The following is a 20,300-nucleotide window of genomic DNA, read 5'->3' as shown; positions in this document are numbered from 1 at the left end:
ATTCATATAACCTCTCCCTAAGGGAATTCATGGACCTGCTGTTCTAATGTATACTTGTAGTAGCAATTTCACACATTTTTCCTTTCCTTGTCCATACATATCCTAAACTAAGAAAAGGCCCCAGCTTGAGCTAGGAACCTGTAACATCATGAGGTTGCCATCCTCTGTCAAACCAAGAAAGGGAAAATTTTGATGCTTGTCCCTTTTTTTTTTTTTTTTTTTTCTGTGATACCCTGAGAAAACATGAGCAGAACTGTGAGCAGGTCCTTGTAAACCCCTCTGATTAAAATGTCTTGTTTTGCAAAGGTCATTCTTTGACAAGGAAAATGTAGGATAGCCTCAGCATTTTTACTCTCTAGGATCCCTATGAAAAATTTAGGAAGGAAAAAATTGTTATCTCACTAGATTCAGTTTGTAATACAGATAAAGGAGACATTATGTGAGGATTATTTATTCCCAATGACCTTAGATTTTTTCTGAGAGAAATGATGCCCAGCTCTTTCGTTCTGAAATGAGGTGTATTTATCTATTGATAATGATAACAGTGACCTCTTGTGGAAATTTCGGAAATCTTTTCAAAATCAAGTTATTTTAACCTGGTTGTAGTTTGCTATTTCTAATGTATCTGTTGATATTCATAAAAAAAAAAAAACAAAACAAAACAATTTAAGGTAGCTCCTCCTCCCTTGGTCGAATTTGCCACTAGGCCCTTAATTTCAGATATTTAAGTTAGAAAGGAAAATACTCCATATATGTTGTTATTTTAGAAGAGGAGAGTTGCTGTTTTAAAAAACAAAATGCATGGAACTTAGGTTTACAAATTCAGCATCCTACCATATCCAGAGGTCACACACAAGTTTCGGTGTTAAAATTTTCCAATTAAAGCTGTTACATCTGCTGGAGCAAAACCAGCTTGTTTGTGCTTCCTTAATTAAAACTGCCACTAACCATGAAGCTGGCTTCTAATGAGTCAGTAATACCAGCACCTGAGCTAACAAATTTGTCTTTTGACTTTGAAACCTTTTCAGACCAGTCCCTATTTCAGACACAAAGGGTATCTTCAGGCTAGGGTCACAGGATGCTTTGCACCATAACTTTCTTTTTTGGTTTCCAGATGAATGCCTTGCCATTTTAGACTTGGGGTTAGCCCTCATGCAGTGACTTTTCAAAGTCATTGACAGACATTTGGTCTGCAGTCAGCATTCATCAGTTTTTTAAGCTATGAGCCCAAGGTTTGTACCAGAGCAGCTGAATTTCATCTACACTCTGCTAATGGGGCTGGTAGGTTTTGCAGAAAGGCAGGGTGGATAAACACAGGGAATAAACATCTAATAGTCACTGGAAGATTTGCCAGGCTTCTGATGTCAAAAAGATGTTTACCTTGCAAAAGTTATGCCAACAGCTAGGAAAAGATTTTTTTCACCTCATAAGCAAAATTAATATAATAAAAAGGATCTAGTAGCTAAGGATTTTGAAGAGGAAGTTTAAGTAAGGTTGTAATTTTCAATAAGAACATTGATATTCACCAGAGGCTTAATGTGACAGGGGTCAGGAAACTCAAAACACAGAAGAAAAGGTCATGGATCTTCATCCACTTAATTACAGAGATATCAAACTACCTTATTCATGAAGGAGTGAATACACACAGGGTTTAGGTTTTTTATGGTGGATATAGTGGGCTTTTTTAATGTTTCTATCTAGTTAGGAGTATTACCTTCTGAGAAATGTAATGGCAAGATTTAAGAAGCAACAGAACTCTTTAAATAACTATATGCCTATAAGTACCAGAACTTTTTAAGTACCTATAAGCCTGTATCTATAAGCCTACCTATAAGCTGAGCTTAAACTTAACAGTGTGTAAGACTTTAAAGCAGTCCTGAAAGAAGAGGACAAATAAAGAAAGAAAAAAAAATAAAAGAAAGATAAATGTACAGAAGACTAACCAGTCTGATGTATCTCCTTGGTCTAAGAAATTAGTTAGCCTCATTTGGTTTTGACTCAGTTCAACATGGGATCCTAGCAATAAAGCTCAAGGAGATGGTGATGAATGGACAAGTCATAAGGCTTAGGGGATGGACTAATGGCAAGCTGAAAAGGAATTACGCAACTAGAGATGGGAAAAATTATCTTGTGTTTTTTCTCAAGGATCAGCCTTGGGAAAAGCCCTTCCTGTTCAATAATAGCTGAGGTTTACATGAGCATGGGAGTGTTTTACAAAGCTGAAAGGCATCAATGCAGAGGAGGGCAAAGATATTGTGCCTGAAAGCCCACAGAACTGAGCTGAATGGAAATTAAACTCTAACATGTAACATCTATTTTGGAAAAATTAAAGTTATTTGGAAGATAGGAACTGATCTCTGGCAGTTGTGAAAGGAGAGTGAACTTACCATGACCTGCCAATGGCACTGGGATCCACTAAGGGGAAGACTCAGTCTTGAAAGAGCTATGGCCCCTTTGGGGGGGTAAATACTGAAATATAGTACACTGTGCGTTTCTAGGTACATATATTGAAGATACAAGAACCCAAAAGAGCATTAAATGCAGGGATGCATTTCAGGACAAGAGGAAATATTCTCAGGTTGCACCAAGGGAGGTTTAGAATAGATATTATAAGAAACTTCTTCACTGAAAGAGTAATTAAACACTGACATGGGCTGCCCAGGGAGGGGGATGGTTGAATCACCATCCCTGGAAGTGTTGAAAAGATGTATAGATGTGGTTCTTAGGAATATGGTTTAAGCACTGGACTCAATAGAATTAAGTTAATGGCTGGTAGAGTTAGGTTGTGCTTGGGCTCAATGATCTTAAAGGTCTTGTCCAACCAGAACAATTCTGTGATGCTCTGGTTCTGTGATAAGGGCTACTTCAACTTTCCGGGAAGAGGAGGACTCCGTCCTGCTTCTGCCAGCAAAAGGAGGGCTGAAGGAGGTTATGTTTACTCTGTACAGCTCCAGTTGGGTTAGAGGATACGGAAGAGAAAGTCTGCAAACCACACACTGATCACAGAGCTGAGAAGCTCTTCATGATCTTTGCTTTGACCCGTCCACGTCTGCAGTAGGTGAAGGATCAAAGCTCCACCATGAAGTAAGCAACCTGAAGGGACCACAAACAGAATGCCATGAAGTGAAAGAAAGAATAAATACCCTTTCCACACAGATCATGGGGTAGGCATAAGCTACAATTTACATTTTTGTAAAAAAGCAATCTGTTTCATGAATAGCAAATAAAAAGGAGCTCACAGTTGGCTGAAATGAGCAGTCATTTGAAATGTGAACCAGCGTTTGCTAATGGAGTTTTGGCACATGCCAACAATTTCAGTTATTATCACTGACTGAATTATGCCAGTGCCATACAAAAATCCCATAATTGGAGGGCTTACAGCAGAGAACAGAAGACATAGCAAACTTTGCAAAATGATCCTGCATTTGCTTTCTTTATCCAGGGGCTACTTATTAACATGAATAACATAATAATGAAAAGAACAAATGAACAAACAAAACCAAGCCCAGAATGATGTCATCCTTGACACAGAAAACAAAAACAGTGCAATAATTTAGTTTCCTGATGTTGACCATCCTCTGTAGCTTTTTTTTCAGGACCCGGTGAAATTTAACTGACTGGTAATAGACTTTTTCTTTCCTTTGCTTATAAAGTTACTTCACAGTGAAAAATAGCACATATATAAAAATATGCTCAGTAAAGCAGACAGCTGATAAACAGCCTAACCCCAACACGCTCATATTTGGTTTTGTACACATTGTACTAAGCATTGTGAAACTGGGACACACCGTACTTAAGGCTTTATACTGCACCAGGAGACCATATTCCATTACCATTTCACATGTGGGAGGAAAGGAAAAACTACTGGTCACGTTGCTTGTTTTACTTTTTCTGTAATTACTTCTTAACACTGATCACTTAATATAATGTCAGAATTTCCACAGGTTCAAGAAAAACCTCTCTCTCAAGTTTCAGAAACATCAGCATGGCAATAGCAAGGCAAAGGGATCAGCATTTCATCTCAGCAGTGTCACTGCCCCCACAGTGGATTGGGCTCTCTTGTAACTAAGCCAGGTCTCTGGCCTTGAAGATGTTGGATCACCTTTCTTTAAAGTGATGCACAGTCAGTGCCATTATAGCAATATAATTGTCCTCCTGGGCAATGCCTAAGACACTGACACATCTGTGTCCAGTTCTGGGGTCCCCAACATAAGAAAGACACAGACCTGCTGGCGTCCAGAGGAGGGCCATGAAGATGATCAGGGGGCTGGAGCACCTCTCCTATGGGGACAGGCTGACAATGTTAGGGTTGCTTAATCTGGAGGAGAAGGCTCCAGGGAGACCGTAGAGCAGCCTTCCAGTAGTTGAAGGGGCCTACAGCAAAGGTAGGGAGGAACTTTTTATAAGGGCTTCTACTGGTAGGTCAAGGGGTAATGGCTTTAAACTGGAAGAAGTTTAAATTAGATACTAGGAAGAAATTCTTCACCATGAGGAGGGTGAGACACTAGAACAGGTTTCCCAGAGAAGTTGTGGCTGCCCCCTCCCTGGAAGTGTTCAAGGCCAGGTTGGAAGAGGCATTGAGCAACCTGATCTAGTGGGAGGTGTCCCTGCCCATGGCAGAGGGTCTGGAACTAGAAGATCTTTAAGGTCCCTTCCAACCCAAACCATTCTATCATTCTATGCTTCTATGACATTCTCCTTGAGAAGAGAGGCTGAGAAGTAGCATCGCCCAGGTTAAATTGCTTCCAGCCTGGGAACCTACAAAGATAAAAGCAATGCTGGGTCACTCACAAGTCCAGAGGCTCTGGTCATAGTGACTCCACCTTCCCCAAAGACAACGAGTTTGCAAGGAAAAAAGAGCAGTACAACATGTAATTGCTGTTCTCATATCTGCAACACCCACTGGTGCTCAGGGTGTCAGTCCAGGTTTAGAGGGGCTTGCCATGGGAAAAAAAAAAGGTGAAAAAGCAGCAGAATCAAGGCAGAAGAAGACAAGAAACACCGGTCCAATTGTAGGAGACAAGAAGGGAAGGTTTGTTTATAGATACTGAGGAAAAAAAAAAAAAAAAAAAAAAAAAAAAAGTGATGCTGCCAGCAGTTACAAGGTTCATGTTTTAAAACTACAGTACAGTTTTTGTTAACAAGAAAGAACAGGCACAGGAGACACAGGCTTGGAGAGGAACTCTGAGCACCTCATCAAGTGGCCTGAACACAAGATGAAAGTGCCAGAAGCCCAGACACGCTGCTGGATGGGCTGCTATGATCAATACTGGTTGGGAAGACAGCCAGGACGTTGCTGTGTTGTGTAGGGATTAGTCATGCTCTGAGGGAACGAGATGACATGGCAGATTTACTACTAAAACAAGTAGTTCCCAGGGCTCTCAAAACCATCCCAGCCTGATTTTCTCAAGAGTTTTTTTCTTCTGCTTAATAAATATATCTAAAAAAGCAGATTTTCCAGTTCCAGAGAACTGGAACTGGAATTAAGGGCATCTCTCTCCTTTGCTTGGCCACCAATTTTCATCAAAGTTACAGGAGCCAAGACTTCAGTGTTCCTGGGAAATCTTGCTGAAATCACCAAGGAGCTTGAAAATTTGTGGTGGGAAGGATTGTTTCCCCAGCCACAAGACCTGAGGGAGTCCCACTGTTTCTGTCATTGCTGGCAGCAACACTTGGAGCCCTCTAGGAAGATGGGAGGGATTATTTCATGCTTTACATGCTCTGGATATATTTTAACCACAACAGTAAGTAGCAATTGCGATATAACACAACCTCTGTCAGCAGCTGGTCACAGCTCAGCCCCACAGTCTGCAGCACTGGGCAGAGCAATGTATTTACCTCCCAGTAGCTGTAAGGAGAAGAATCTGGTTTCAGTCATTCGGCACTGGAGACTTACTGGTGGCAGCCGAAAGAAGAGGCAGAGCCTTGCACCCAGGCATGGTTTCCTACTGGAAAATATGACACAAGAAATGAAGGATTAAAAGGAGCCTGAATGTCTCTTTACAGAAGCAATCAGGGACCAAGTTTCTCCTTTGGCTGCTGAGCAGGGCCTGTGGATGCAGCCAGGTTTGCGGGGCTGCTCCCAGGATGCTTCTGGGAACTTGTGGAGGACTCCCAGCTCTGAGGAGAAAAGATCCAAATTTTCCCAAAGTGCAAACATTATACCAAAACTGCCAGAGGGACAAAAAGCATACAGGCAATAACTGTCTGCACAAGTGTGCCTAGAAAAAAGCTTGCATCTGTACACCTCTCAAAGGCATAAAGTTACTGTCAAGAACAGAGTTGGTGTTCCTCCAACTCCTTTGCCTGCCAATAAAAGAAAGAGAGACAGAAAAGGTGTAGGGAAAGAAAAGCAGAGAAACACTGCTAGATTTAGAAGATTTCAGAAGGAAAGCACTTTGATGAATTACAGAATCACAGAATCATTTAGGTGGGAAAAGAGCAGACAAGCTGCTAACCTAGCATGCTGCCAAGACCACCACTAAACTATGTCTCTACACACCATGTCTACACATCTTTTAAATACCTCCAGGGATGGTGACTCCACCACATCCCTGGGTAGCTTGTTCCACTGCCTGACAGCCCCTGCAGAGTTGCTTCCTAATAACCAATGTAGACCTCCCTTGACACAACTTGTGGCCATTTACTCTTGCCCTATTTCTTGCAACTAGGCAGAAGAGATCAACCTCCACTTTGCTACATCTTTCAGGTAGTTGTAGAGAGTGATAAGGTCTCTTCTTGGGCTCCTTTTCTCCACACTTAACCCCAGTTCCCTCAGCCACTCCTTATAAAACTTTTGCTCCAGACCTTTCACCAGCTTCATTGTCCTTCTCTAGACTTGCTCCAGTACTTAGATGTCTTTCTTGTTGCAAGGGGCCCAGAACTGAACACAATACTCAAGGTGTGGCCTCACCAAAGATGAGTACAGGGGCACGATCACCTCCTTAGGCCTGCTGGCCACACTATTGCTGATGCAGGCCAGGATGCCATTGGCCTTCTTGGCCACCTGGGCATGCTGCTGGTTCATATTCAGCTGGGTGTCAACCAGCAAGCCCCGTTCCTTTTCCTCTGGGCAGCTTTCCAGACACTCTTTCCCAGGCCTGTAGCATTGCCTGGGGTGGTTGTGACCTGAGTGTAGGACCTGGCACTTGGCCTTGTTGAATCTCATACTACTGGCTTCAGCCCATCAATCCAGCCTGCCCAGATCCCTCTGCAGAGCCTTCCTACCCTAAAGCAGATCAACACTCCAGCGCAACTTGGTGTCATCTGGAAACTTACTGAGGGTGTATTTGATCCTCTCGTCCAGACCATTGATAAAAGTATTAAACAGAACTGTCCCTAACACTGGGCCCTAGGGAACATCACTACTCACTGGCCACCAGCTGTATTGAACTCCATTCACCATAACTCTTTGGGCCCAGCCATCCAGCCAGTTTTTCACCCAAACAAGAGTACACTGGTCTAAGACAAGAGCAGCCAGTGTCTCGGAGAAAATGCTGTGGGAAATGGTGTCAAAAGGCTCCACTGAAGTCCAGGTAAATAACATCCACAACCACCCGTGACGCATGTTCCTCCTGGCATGGTTGCGGTCACCCAGGTCTCTCTTGCCAGCCCTCCCACCCAGCTGGGACTGCAGCCAGCCTGCAACAGAATCAGCACTACTTCCAGGAATCAAACCTCAGCAGGAAGCCTCCAGCATTAATTTTCTTCTCCTTGTCTCCTGAATAGCTTGCTCTCACTGGCATGAGTCAAGTAGGCTGGAAGAGATGGGGAGAAAGGCGTCAGCTTGCAACTGGTAACAGAAACACGGAGGAAGGGGAGAAGAGGCACCCGGCAGGCAAGATGGACCCAGCTCTGGGCCAAAAATCTGGGCCAGAACAAAGCTGGGCTGCACAGAACAAGACCTGGGAGCATCTCTGACTGTCTCAAAAATGTGGTGACAGTCAAGTATTCTTACAGTGCCTTAACTGAGGGCACCAGCATGGTCTGCTGTCAGCTGATACTCCCAAAGCTCAGAGGTGACCTCTCAGCTGCCACCTTTCAGTATGAATTAAAGGACATTAAGATGCATGGTTTTAGTCTGATTAGCACCTGTAGTCTGTGGCTACTTCCCTCACAGATAGCAGAAACATCTTCTACTTGTTTCAGGAGCTGCAGGCAGATTTCTCTCTACCATCTGTTCTGCATTGTTAGCTGTTTGGCATTCTAAAGCTGTGGGCAGGGGAAATGGCAAAATTGCCTGTACAAAAAAACCCCAAAACTGTGGCTAAAAATATACTTCTATCACATAATGCCTGATGCTATTAGAAGCATCTCTGACTTTTTCTGCCAGAGACATGGATGTAAGGCAAACAATGGCACTGATCCAGACATCCTTGGGGTTGCCTAGCTACTTGGCTCAGGTTGGATTCCATGACCCCACCATAGACCTTGTACATTGAGCTACCTCTTTTCTCTTGAGAACATGAAGTTATTCAAGGTTATATGGGTAAAGGCTGATTATGAGGAGTTACATGAGAAATCTAAGAGGGAGAGTGACTAAGCCTGGACTCTCTGATCTGATAAAGCTCTATGCCAGCACTAACAAAACAACAAAGGTAAAAAAAACGGATTGTGGGCTTGGAGGAAGAATCCCTTCCCTTTTTCAGCTCCTTCTGACTCTTGTTGCTGCCTCTCAGGTCCTGTATTGGAAAAGGGAAATGGTGAGCTGTTAAGGCCACATGCCCATGACTTCTTCTAAAAGTCTACCTTCACTACTAACCTATCCTTGCCCACCTGAGCCCTAAATGGGCTCACTTTTGTTCACTTTTAATCTTCCACAAGGGCAAGGGAGCACAAAGGGATGCTAGTAAGATCCTAGTCCAAAATGAAGTTCTTCACATACTTCCAGCCAGCCCACGGACATCCTTGCCAAACGAGGCTGTGGATCCTTGAAGCTCCTAAATGTTAAAAAGGTGCCATCAAAAATACGGAAGTGAGATCTACTGAAGGTTCTAAAACACACAGACATCACATCTGGCTCAGGAAGTCTCTTTAGTTCTGGAGGCTGAGAGGTTAAGTATTGGTATTGCCCTGTTCTCCCTGGGGTTTTTTGCTACTGCTCAAAACAGGGCACTGGACTTTTCTTTATAAAGAAAGGCTTTTATTCCCACCCAGACTGGTGGGTGCTCCTCTTTGGTGCACTGTACTCGGGGCTCACCATCAGCCCTGTATGCATGATTCTGGGCTCTTATCCAGTCCTCATTCAGTAGGAAACATGACTGACAAACTCCTTTGGACACTTACCTGTGATTTCATCCAAAACTTATCATCACTTCTCCAGTCCTCCATACCTTTGCCTTCCTACACACTCAAAGGACCAAGACCTTACACTTCATTTAGGGAAACTGAGCCAGAGCACTGTAAAGCTTTGCATATGTGCTTGTCAAGGAAAAGGCTGCTAGGATGCCCTATGCCAGTCACCAGCATCATCTCAGAAGCCAGCCAGAGCCTAACTCTTCCCACACAGCCCCACTCCCAGCTGTGCTCGCTCCCTCTCACACCTGGAGTCCCTCATTGCAAAACTTCTCATTAAGTAAAAAACCTTGCCAAGGCTGTGTCTATACCAGCAAAATAAGAAGAGCTGAGGAAAGCTTCTGGCTCCTGTCAGATAACATTACCACTATCGTCGTGTGTCTCCACACACCCACCCACCTCCCCAAATTTGCAGCCACAGCTCAAGAGTTAGCACAAAGCAGGGACCATTCCCATTTGGAAGTTTGTGTGAAGCTGGATATTTTTGGGTCGGAAAGAGGGTTTAACACTGTGAACACACACAGCTGCTGTGTGCCAGGCAATGCTTGTGCCAGAGAACAATCTCACACACTGTTTTTTAATAGATGAACAGCCAAAAATGTCCCCGCTCTCTCTCTATTCCTTCTTCCACCTCAAATGAATGGAGGCAAAGTGGCAAAGCATCCTTAGCTAAGCCTCCCTTCCCCTCTTGGAGTGCTTTTATTTGCAGTGGTTTCTGCCTGAGCGGGTACATGTCAGACGTGAGCTGTACTGTCCTGTTCCAGGACCTGCTCCAATCCCATACGTGCTTGCAAGCAAACCCACTCAAACACAGAGACAGATGACTCAAGCGAGAGCTCAGAAATATTTAACTCCTCTATGCCAAGAGATTTTCCAGCACTAAGCAAAGGAGGAATAGAGTGCTGAGTGAAAGCCAAACTGCAATCAGCAGCTGGGTCTTTATAGGGGATATCTCTGCTAAATTAAAAAAAAACAAAAACAAAAACAAAAAAAACACACTGGCTGGAAGAGCATCAACTTTTACTGACATCTTGGTACACAACCTTCAAGAGGAATTACCTATTATTACCCATAAAGATAAAATCAAGAAGCCTCTGGACTGGAGAATTAGTACATACTGACAGTGTTTGAAAAGTTTCAGCCAAAGCTGACACTTAAAGTCGACTGCTGCAAAGTAAACAAGAAAATTACTTGCTTGAAAGCACCATCTGGTAAGGAGGCACCTCTCCATGAAGAGCCTGTGATTCAGAGATGCAGCTTCTTAATGCAATGCTGTCAATATGTACACAGCAAGCAAAACATTCAAACGTATGAGGAGTGGGAGGCACATTTTTTTACAATTCTTTCATTTAGGAAAGTATGATCAATTTTGGCTTCTCTAGCAAAAGAAAACATACCAGAAATAATAGAAATTCTGAGATTGGACAAAACAAAACCCAAAAATTAGCAGAAATAAAACAATCTCTGCACACAATTAATTTGAGGAGTTTGTTTATTCACTGTGGCACTGAGGTGGCAATATTTTAAAGAAAAAAAGGGTTGGTTTTTATGAATGACAGGGCTATACTGCATTACTTGCTAAAGGTTAGAGCCTCCCTCAAATTCTATACACCACAAGTTTGGAAGAGGAAAAGGGACAGCTTTCCAGGACATACATAAGCCTCAAATTAAGGGATCTGAGAGGAACATCTTGCCAGATTCTTTTTGGTTTTCCCATCCAAGCATTTCTTGTACTTTTCAAGTGTCTGTTACAAGTCAGCGTTGAGAAAGGACATTAAGGACATTAGGCCACTTGGAACATCCAGTTCTAATTGAGGATTTACTTTGCCAGTGCTTAATCCTGAGCTTTGTAGTTACACCTGGTGTAGGGACACAGGAGGCAGAGAGCTGATTTGTAACAGCAAGTAAGAGAGAATAAAAACTTTCTTTAAAATAACTTCAAATCTTACACTCACACACATAAGCTTTGGGGCTGGTGTACCTTCAGCAAACCAGGCTCAATACTTTAGCAATTCCCATGGATTTACTCTGGTCCCACCATGGAGCAGTGCTTGGGGCTTAGGTATTCCCTCGTGTCCTTCTGCATTCTGCTTCCAGCAGAGACCAAAGAAACAAAGAACCAAGAAGAGCTGGGGGGAAGCTGGTATAGAAATATACATGGCACACACATCCAGGGAATTCCATCTCTGGGTGAGTAACTTCTGCTTTCTTTGAATAACTCTGTTTGGACATCGGTCTCCATTGGCAATTCAGTTTTGGGTCCTACTTCCACATAGGACTTCACAGATCACTTATATAGAAGATGTGCATGTAAAAAACAGTATCATTGCTCCCCCACAGTGTTTGCTGAAAGTACATGCAAGGCTTCAGGCAGCTTCCTAGAGGTGTCTGAGATGGAACCACCCTTTAGTAAAGGCCTGATGCACCTTGGGCTCTGGTGGCAGAAACTTTACCTTGACAGCCTTGTTGCATAACTTGGTATGGGACCTGTTTTCTGTGACACAGATCATTACTAGGAGTACAACTAGAACTGCAAAAAGACCTGTTGGCAGGTTCAGATGTCCATGCAGCCTCATGGGGATAGATCTTCCCTGAACACCATAAAGCACTGCCAGGGAGGGAATGGGGAAATCACATTGGTTCTGGGAGAGGGCCTTTGCTAGGTGGACTTCCATTCAGGCAATGCATGACCTTGCCTCCTTCTGTCAAAGCCAAATAATGTCAGATAAAAATAAAGTGAAGCAGCACAGAGCACTCAGGCATTTTCTGATATTATGACTACTGAGTCACTGCAAGTCCATCTGCTGGAAACCATCTTCTGTTAGCCAACAGGGGCAGCCAGCCAGCAGTGAGGTGCCTCAGCCACCAGCAGAATACATAAGGTATTTGATCTGGGTTTAGGGCTGAGCCTAGACTCAAGAGTTGGTATTTTTCTTCTTATGATGAAGAAACATCACGTTACATGTTCCTCCCTTTCTCTGCTTTAAAAGCATCTTACTTTCCCTGTCAGATTTGCTCTGTCAGGACATAAGGGATCCAGCTGCCTGAACCTGTCCTCCAACTGCAGCTTTGCCAAATGGCTCCACCAGCCAGCAAAACCTTTCTGAGTGTTTCATTAATTTTTTACCTTTTATTTCTTTTCTCCCCTGAGAGGAAAACCAGAAGATTGGCAAGAGAAAAACAAGGGCTCATGACAAGAAGGAGCTGGGAATGGCAGGAAAGGCCACAGCCACGATCAACCATGGGGCTCCCATGGGCTCCATGAGTGGAACTGAGACTGGGAGAATTTAATGCTATGGTGAACATGAATTAGGCTGACAGGCAGAAGAGGCTGTGTGGTGTTTCCCTTTGGCTGTTGCTGTGGTTAAAAGGAAATACACTCTTGGGTACTTGCAGCGTACCATCCTCTGGACGGCACAAACACCAGGAATGTAACTTCAGAAGTTTCAGCTCTGTATCTGAAATATACTGAGTAGGAGGAAAGGGGACCAGAGCTGTTTTTCTGGCTTGGTCTATGCTGAGTTTAACTGGCTTGGCCCCCAGGACCAGCTTCTGATCCAGCTTCTGTATTCAAAATCCAGGTCCCCCCAGGAGCAGGGCTCCAATGTGTCTGTTGCACAAAAAGAGCAGCAGATGTTTGAGCATAAAACATCAGAGACATTTAAAAGCGAAGACATTTCTTCCATGGATGCATGAAGTCCCAATATTTAGCAGACAAGGCCAAACCCCACATATGGCAGAACAGAGCTATATAGCTGTCAGCAAGTGATACCCATCTTGATTTAGAAACAACTTGTTCCTACCATGTAATTTAAACGAGATTAAAAACATGCCAGTCTTCTAGCTGCAAGTGTAGTAGACACATTCATTAAAGGAACTATGGAAAGTGTTGGCATGGATTCACATATCTTTTCCTTTTTTTCTCCACCATAGATACCCAGCCTGAGATTTTTTTGTCCACATTACTCGTTTTTCTTATTCTGTTGTTCAACAGCCAACAGCTTCCAGCGAGCGCTCAGCTTTCTAAACTTAAGCAGCATTATTTCAGGTTCCTGACCTGATGAGCCATAAAGTAATGCAAGAGAACACCAGACCACAAACGTTTTCATGCCCTAGGAACAGCACCTCTCTAAATGCACAATTTGATATACTGTCTTTCCAGGGTTCAGCGTCTCCTACTGAAGGATATACAAGGTCTGAAAAAATTACCCTATTAATGTTTACTACCTTAATAAAGTTATTTTACTTGTATTTCTCTCAAAGTCTTGAGTCTTGGAGGATCCAGACTATAAAAAAAGAGATGAGTCATTTTTTCCCCACCCCTTTCCTTTGATGAAAGGAGGGATGTTTCAAGAACTCTCTTGCCTGGCCTATCAAAGCAGCTCAAGCAGTATTTGTTTACATGCATACTCCGACAGACACACTTGCAACTTCTTTCAAAAGTGCTGTCCTGTAACTGATGTTTGCTCATTCACTGAATACAGGCACAAAGGCCAAAGTCAATCCAACACAAAAATACAAGAAGCGGGAAGAAAAAAAAAAAAAAAAAAGGCTGATATTCACAAAAATGCTTTCAAAATGGTTTTGCTCAGCTGGCAGCAAAATGTAGCTGGAGGATAGGATACACTTCCCACAGTCTGGCTCACCTTCCCTCTCCCCCAACTGCATTTTGGTGCTGCAGCATCCTGGCTGGTGTCCCACTGCCCCCCACTCTGGTGCCACCTGTGCCCACTGCCTTGGTGTGAGACATTGCCTCTTCCTCTCAGCACCCTGAATGGATTTTATTTCACTGGGCTTAGTCAACGGACCATCTGGTGTTAATAACAATATTTTTTTCAAAGTTTATTCTGCGATGCCAGTCAGGTCCCACTTAAGGCTAAAAAGCACTCATTTTGAGAAGCTATGAGTAGGCGAGTCCACTGGGCAACCTTCTCCCATTTTTGTTGCTTCCCACTTGAGAGGATCTTAAAGGTTCATCTCCCCCATACCACCTCTTCTGAGGGTTCTCTACCTCCTCCACTCAGAGTTTTGGAGATCTCTGCAGGCTCCTCCAGGTGCCCAGCAATCCTTATTGTGCCCCATCTTCTAAAAACTTCCCCACCTCTTGCGCTGGGATCAAAACCTGTGCCATGCAACTTATGAACCCCAACATCTAACCCCTGCTTCTGGGATGCAATTTGCTGCTGAAAACCTCATGAGGCCAACTCTCATCCCTTGAGTTGGGGAAATCAAACTACCATCTCCCTCCTCAGAGCAGGACCTCAGCATCTTCTTTCTGTTCAGACTGTACATACTGCAGCTGTAGCTCTTAGCCCTCATAGAGCAATAAAGCTTTCCCATGAACTCACACTCTTATAAATTCAATTGGTTTTATTCCAAATATCACATAAATTAAATACATTTCCCATGAATATTGCAAATATACATGAAATGAACATTGCAATTTTTAAAAAAAGTTTTGGCTTTGCTTATGCAACAAGAGGTGCCAAATGTGGTTAGAACATGAACTTCTGTATTTACTAGATACAAAAAGGTGCAGATTAATAATTTATATTTATACATATGTACACACTCCATTTCATAACTAGCTTTAAAACAGTAAAAAAATTGTTTCAAGTTTATCTACATTAAACATACTTGTTTAAATCTGGTCAGAAGCCCCAGATAAGAGTTGATACAATCATTTCACAACTGCAAAATTAAGGCGCTACCAAAATACCAGTTCCACTAGTGTAAAATGTAATAGGAATAGAGAGTGTACAGCTTTCTATTTATCAATTTAAAAGTGGACTGGAGAACAAGGAAAAAGGAGCAGTAAGAAACATGACAAGATCTACAGGTTAGAAGTACAAAGAGATCTCGATGACTATCAAATGAACATATTAAAATACAGTAGATAAAAGGCCTCAGTGGCAAACAATTAGTATGCTTCTGAAAGACAAAAAAAGGTTAAAATATATATATAATTTTGCAGCTTGAAGCTTGCTTTACAGGTGAACAACAGGTGTAGAGGTAGAGGGATTTTTTTTTTTTTTTTTTTTTTTTTTTTTTTGGCCTCTTTACGATGTATAAAGAAGGGCCACATTCACCACAGTGAAAAGACTCATCATATATCCCAGCATCCTTGCTTGGACAGCAAGCAAGAAAAGTGTAATGAGCCAGAAAGGCAACGAATCCTGTCTATCTCTTCCAGGAGGCTCAGCTCCAATGCTCCCAACGTGTACCCTGGCAACAAGTTACAGCTAAACCTAGATTGGCTGTAACCTGGACATTTCCTCTAGAGAGAAATGAGATAGCTAGCTTTTCCCATGAGGTACTACTGGATGCTGTAGAGATTATATATCAGAGATAATTTGGTAACAAAGGAATTGGTACTTTCCCATAGAAACCAAGTACCACAGGGCAGTGGTGATTTATTTCTTTATTAAAGCTTTGCTATTTGATCAGCATTCGATGTTTTGGAAGAAATGTCAGCTTTGGGCTGCTAATATAATTATTTGCATCCACACACAGACAATTCCTAGGTTATCATTTATCCAAAACATCAGTCACTGAAATACTCACAAACTGCTTTAAACCTCAAGTAAAAAAAAATCCCTCTACAGTTCAGCTTTCTCTTCTATAACTATCATTCCATTAATTATGTAGGTCTTCATGAACACAGTAATGTCACTTCCCATGTAAAATGTGTCTGTACACATTACAGAACAGCAGTAAACAAACTCTCTTGTTCCATAGGGTTTCCTCTCAGAAGTACCTCAAAAGTAGATACCTTGAAAAAAATCACTTTTGCAAAGAAGAATATTCACATTAGTTACTGAGGCAAAGCCAAGAAGACACTAACTAGCACCTTGATTTTTTTTTTTTTTTTTTTTCTCCTTAAACGCACTCCTAAAACTAAGCACATGTAAGATTGGGGACCAGTAATACACAAATACCAGCAGTGTCCCCTTGCAGCTAAATTAGTAACACTCAGAACCAGGCCAGACATACAAAGGAGCAAGATGAGTGACTCTAGAAGAAATACAGAGCATGAGAAAGGGATGGGAAGAACAGGAAGCTGAACAGAAAGGACTGCAAGATCAAATACAGTCCATCTTCTGCTCTGAGAATAAGTTGGTGAAACCAACCTTCGGTAGCTCAGCTGACAGTGGGCTGAAGACCTACTGACTTCTGACATTCCCTCCCCCATATATAGAGCAATTCCTTTATACTTCACTAATCTCCTCTTTGCCCTCTTCAAATCCTGGAGGAAATGCGTTCAACTTGAATTTTGAGTATTTTGGTGAGGGTAGCAGAACTTGCAGAAGGCTACTGTAGAGGTTATGACATCATTGGTTGTAAGTTATGCACTTCACAATTCAGAGAATACACTTACAAACTATTTAAATAGAAAAAGGCGTGTTCAAGGTAGAGGCAGGTACAGTACATTCAGGGTATGTTACAGAAACCATTTGTGGTAGCCATTTGCTGGAAGGAAAAAAAAAACCTGTATTTTTGTTTCCCAGACCACACAGATTATATCTACAATACCCAAAGAGAGAAGGTAATATATCTCAATCACTGCATTTTAATGCAGTCTTCTTCCAGAATTCATGTGCAAATTGGAAAAAAAAAAAAGTTTAAATACATATTCATTGACAAATAAGGACAAAAGAACTAAAAAAAGAAACCAGGCACTTTGACCATTTAGGTAAACAGCCATTTCTTATCAGACTTCTGCACATGAATGAGTCTTTACATTGGTCTTGCTATGCTTGCAGCATATGGAGATTCAAGTCAACATTTTTTTCCTGTTGGTAGGATCAGTTCTACTTATAGGAAACTATGCCAATTGAATTGGTAACACTGTTGGCTATTTCATTGGCAGTTGAGCAAATGTAGATCATTTGACTGACAAGCGATCAATTTAATAGCTATCAAAGTTAAGATATTAACAAAAAATATATAAAATAATAAACAAAGCAACAAAAGAACGTTAACACCTGATTTAAGCTTGCATTGAGACTTGCTTTTAAAGGTTCAGTTCATGCCTCCTTTCATGGTGTTATTGTGGACTGATTTCCATCACATACAGCAACTGGTACTAAACTACAATACTTCCGGTTTGAAACATGTTCAGTAGAGATCACTCCAACATAACAGCAGGTGAGCATGACACTGCAGGCAAGAGGAAGGTAGAAACCTCCCCAAGGTTCATCCTTGCCAGTCCCACGTGCTGGACAGGCATTCAGAGCAAACTGCAGCATGCCTCCCTCATATTCAGAGTGAAATCATTATTTCACAGCAAAGTTTGTACTTAAAGGATCCGGTTTGGTTTGAATTTTGAGATAAGACCAGCTAGGATTACTTTGATTTTTCTTTCTACATAAACCAAAGTACACCTTTACATTTTGTACATACTCGATCCACTATGACACATAAATCACAACACAAGGGATTACCTAAGGCTACTAAATAGTATACTTCTTCTGTAGCTATTATTCTTTCAGATAAACATCCCCAGATGCCTTGACCACAAATGGGTTCAATTTTTTTTTCCTCACAGACTACTGTTTGCTGAAAAGAGAAAGATGTAGGTGTATGACAGACTGCCTACCAATTTACTAAGAGTGTACTGTTGGTTATAGCCTTCATGCACACTTCAGCTGGGCAGCATAATTCATCTTCTGTTCACTACCTTCAAGAAAGTCCAGGAAACATCTCTTCAATCCACTGTCCAGTTTCCTCTTCCTACCAAGTGGAAATCCAAATCACATGCAGGCCAATGGTGCTACTCTAGTACTTGACTCTCTTGCAGGCTAGAAACATCAATTCTATGGTAGTACTTTGAAGTAATTATCCACATCTGTCAGCTATGCTCTGTAGCACAGCTTTGTAGAGGCTCAGATTTCACCAGGACAACAGGACAGAGTGCAAGGTTTGGTGAATACCCAGGATAACAAACCGATGCAATCAATGGATGCTGGACACAGTCAGAAAGGGCTGTTCCTTTTTGAAGGAATCTTTAAAAAACAAAAAAAACGACCCCTCCCCCTTTGCCCTCCCCCCAGACAACCTATTGCGAGGTGGTTTTGGTACCCACTCACAACTGAAGTCCACGTTATCTGGGTCTTTTGCGAGTCACAAATATCAATACACGTCTGATGGCGATAAGACGATCTTTAAGGGATGTCATAGCCAGTATTGCCAGCTGAGCTCTATTTTCCAGAGGCAACACTGCCAAGAGCCACCAGTACCAGGCAGGACCACTGGGGTTGCTCTGCAAAAGGACAGAAAGACATGAAATCATGAATGAAGAACACCATCTTCCTTCCTACCTTCTATTTGCTAAGAAAATCACCACAGAACAGTTCAAGAAGCAACTAAACACTTAATTTCAGGTGCTCTCCTTGTCTATGTGGACCATTAAGACTGATCTTTCCAGGTATCGACTTACATTGACATATTGTTTTCCACTGATTGTTTTCCATGCTTCACACTGATAGACCAAAATTGGATAAATAAGAAGAGTTTAGAATGTACAAAACTACAGCAAAACCTGTCATAAAATAGTCTTGCGTAAAAAGTTACATATAGAATAAGGATGAATCAGAAGGAAGGTTTTATTACCTGTGGCTCTGGCTCTTTTCCTGGCATGGACCCAAAATGATTAAGAATCTGCACTTTCATATTGTCTTTAAGAGATGTAAACCAGGCAACAGCTTGATCATAAACTGAGTCATGAAGGCGGACAAGTTCTTCATATTCCGGTCCTTCAACCTTATCGTTAAAAGAAGGAAATGGAACAAAACAGGTTTGATACCGTGGAGTCCATATTCTTCCCCAGAAGCAAGTGAACCAAAATAATGCAGTGACTACAGCTGTTCAAATGTCCTTATCTAAGCAAACTGTACCCAAGTCTCAGATTTCAAACCTGTGATGCTGGAGTCTTTTTACCCTCCCCTAGATGTTCTGAAGTGACATTGCTTGGAGAAGTTACTGCCCTGTTAATATCCATTCCCAAACACTGGCACAAGAGAAAACTCTGCTCTCTAACCCTAGGACATCATATTAATGATCTCAAACCCACCACCTTCACTTCCTATCACAAGAAGACCTTTGAACATTGGTGTATCATCTAGCAAAACAAAAGAAACACTACTGCCACCAAGCAGAGACAGGGCTTCTATGGCAGTTAGGAATCAGCAGTATTTTATACAAGTGTTAAGGCCATGGTAGGACAGCCAAGGAGGAGGGCAGACACCTGAGCAGGCAGGAAGCAGGGTAAGTGGATGCTTTCTCAATACCAGGAATGGCCAGAGAAAAAGACCCTTGCTGATGCCGAATGCTTTAGTTGCACAGGCCTGACTATTAGCTATTAAGGAAAAGAAAAAAGCATAAACAAAAAAACCTTACAAATTGAGATCTGGTTTGTTTGGGTTTTTTTCTTTTTTGTTTGTTTGGGGTTGCTGTTTGTTGTTATGGTCTTTTTTGTTTGTTTGGGGTCTTTTTGTTTTACTGTGATCTGTACACACCAAAAGTACAATTCACCTGTGCCAATCAGATGCACCTTTGAGCTAGCTGCTCTGGATACCCTTCACAGTCAAGGAGAAAATCTCTAGAGGGCAATTAATCTTACCTTAAGGTAGGGATCTAAAACACGCAGTTTCGGACTAAGGTATCTCACCATCAGTTATAAAATAAATGTAGGGAGTTCAACACAGACATCACCCTCTCAAGTGAGGGCAAATCTTACTCTGCTTATGAAGAGGTGGGTTCTCTGGCACCATCTACAAACAATGGCTGGAGGCCTGTGTTCCACCAACCTTCACTGGGGATTTAAACCCAGCAGAGCCTTACTCTGAGCAGACTGCCTACTCTGATCTTATGCATGGGGAGGCACCTTCACACAATCGGCGTTTCTTGCCCTTGCCAGCAACTGTATCACCCTGCACAGGTTAGAAAAGCCCTACTAAGACTTTACAGACTTGTGCTTCAACTATGAGAGCATGCTGAAGAGCTGT

At 42.2% G+C, this 20,300-nt stretch overlaps 1 protein-coding gene across 5 annotated transcripts in view; it reads right to left on the bottom strand.

Moving 5' to 3' along the window:
* Nucleotides 1-14,646: 14,646 nt before the first annotated feature.
* The window catches only part of LONRF2 (LON peptidase N-terminal domain and ring finger 2), a 34,945-nt gene continuing 29,291 nt past the window's right edge, over nt 14,647-20,300 (bottom strand). For 3 of the 5 annotated variants that reach the window (XR_011726193.1, XM_071745378.1, XM_071745362.1), the window contains 2 exons: nt 18,907-19,056; nt 14,647-18,556 (listed from right to left, as the gene is read on the bottom strand). Coding sequence is in view for 3 of the 5 variants with exons in the window: in XM_071745378.1 (XP_071601479.1) it covers nt 18,398-18,556; nt 18,907-19,056 (309 nt within the window). In the remaining 2 variants the exon portion in view is untranslated. Of the gene's footprint in view, nt 18,557-18,733; nt 18,790-18,906; nt 19,057-20,300 lie in introns of all 5 variants that reach the window. The other 2 variants (XM_071745372.1, XR_011726194.1) reach the window with 2 other exon arrangements.

The sequence above is a fragment of the Heliangelus exortis genome, chromosome 1, assembly GCF_036169615.1.
Source record: "Heliangelus exortis chromosome 1, bHelExo1.hap1, whole genome shotgun sequence".
Lineage (NCBI taxonomy): Eukaryota > Metazoa > Chordata > Aves > Apodiformes > Trochilidae > Heliangelus > Heliangelus exortis.
The sequence above is the reverse complement of the archived record's forward strand: the minus strand, read 5'-3'. Positions and strand labels throughout refer to the sequence as shown.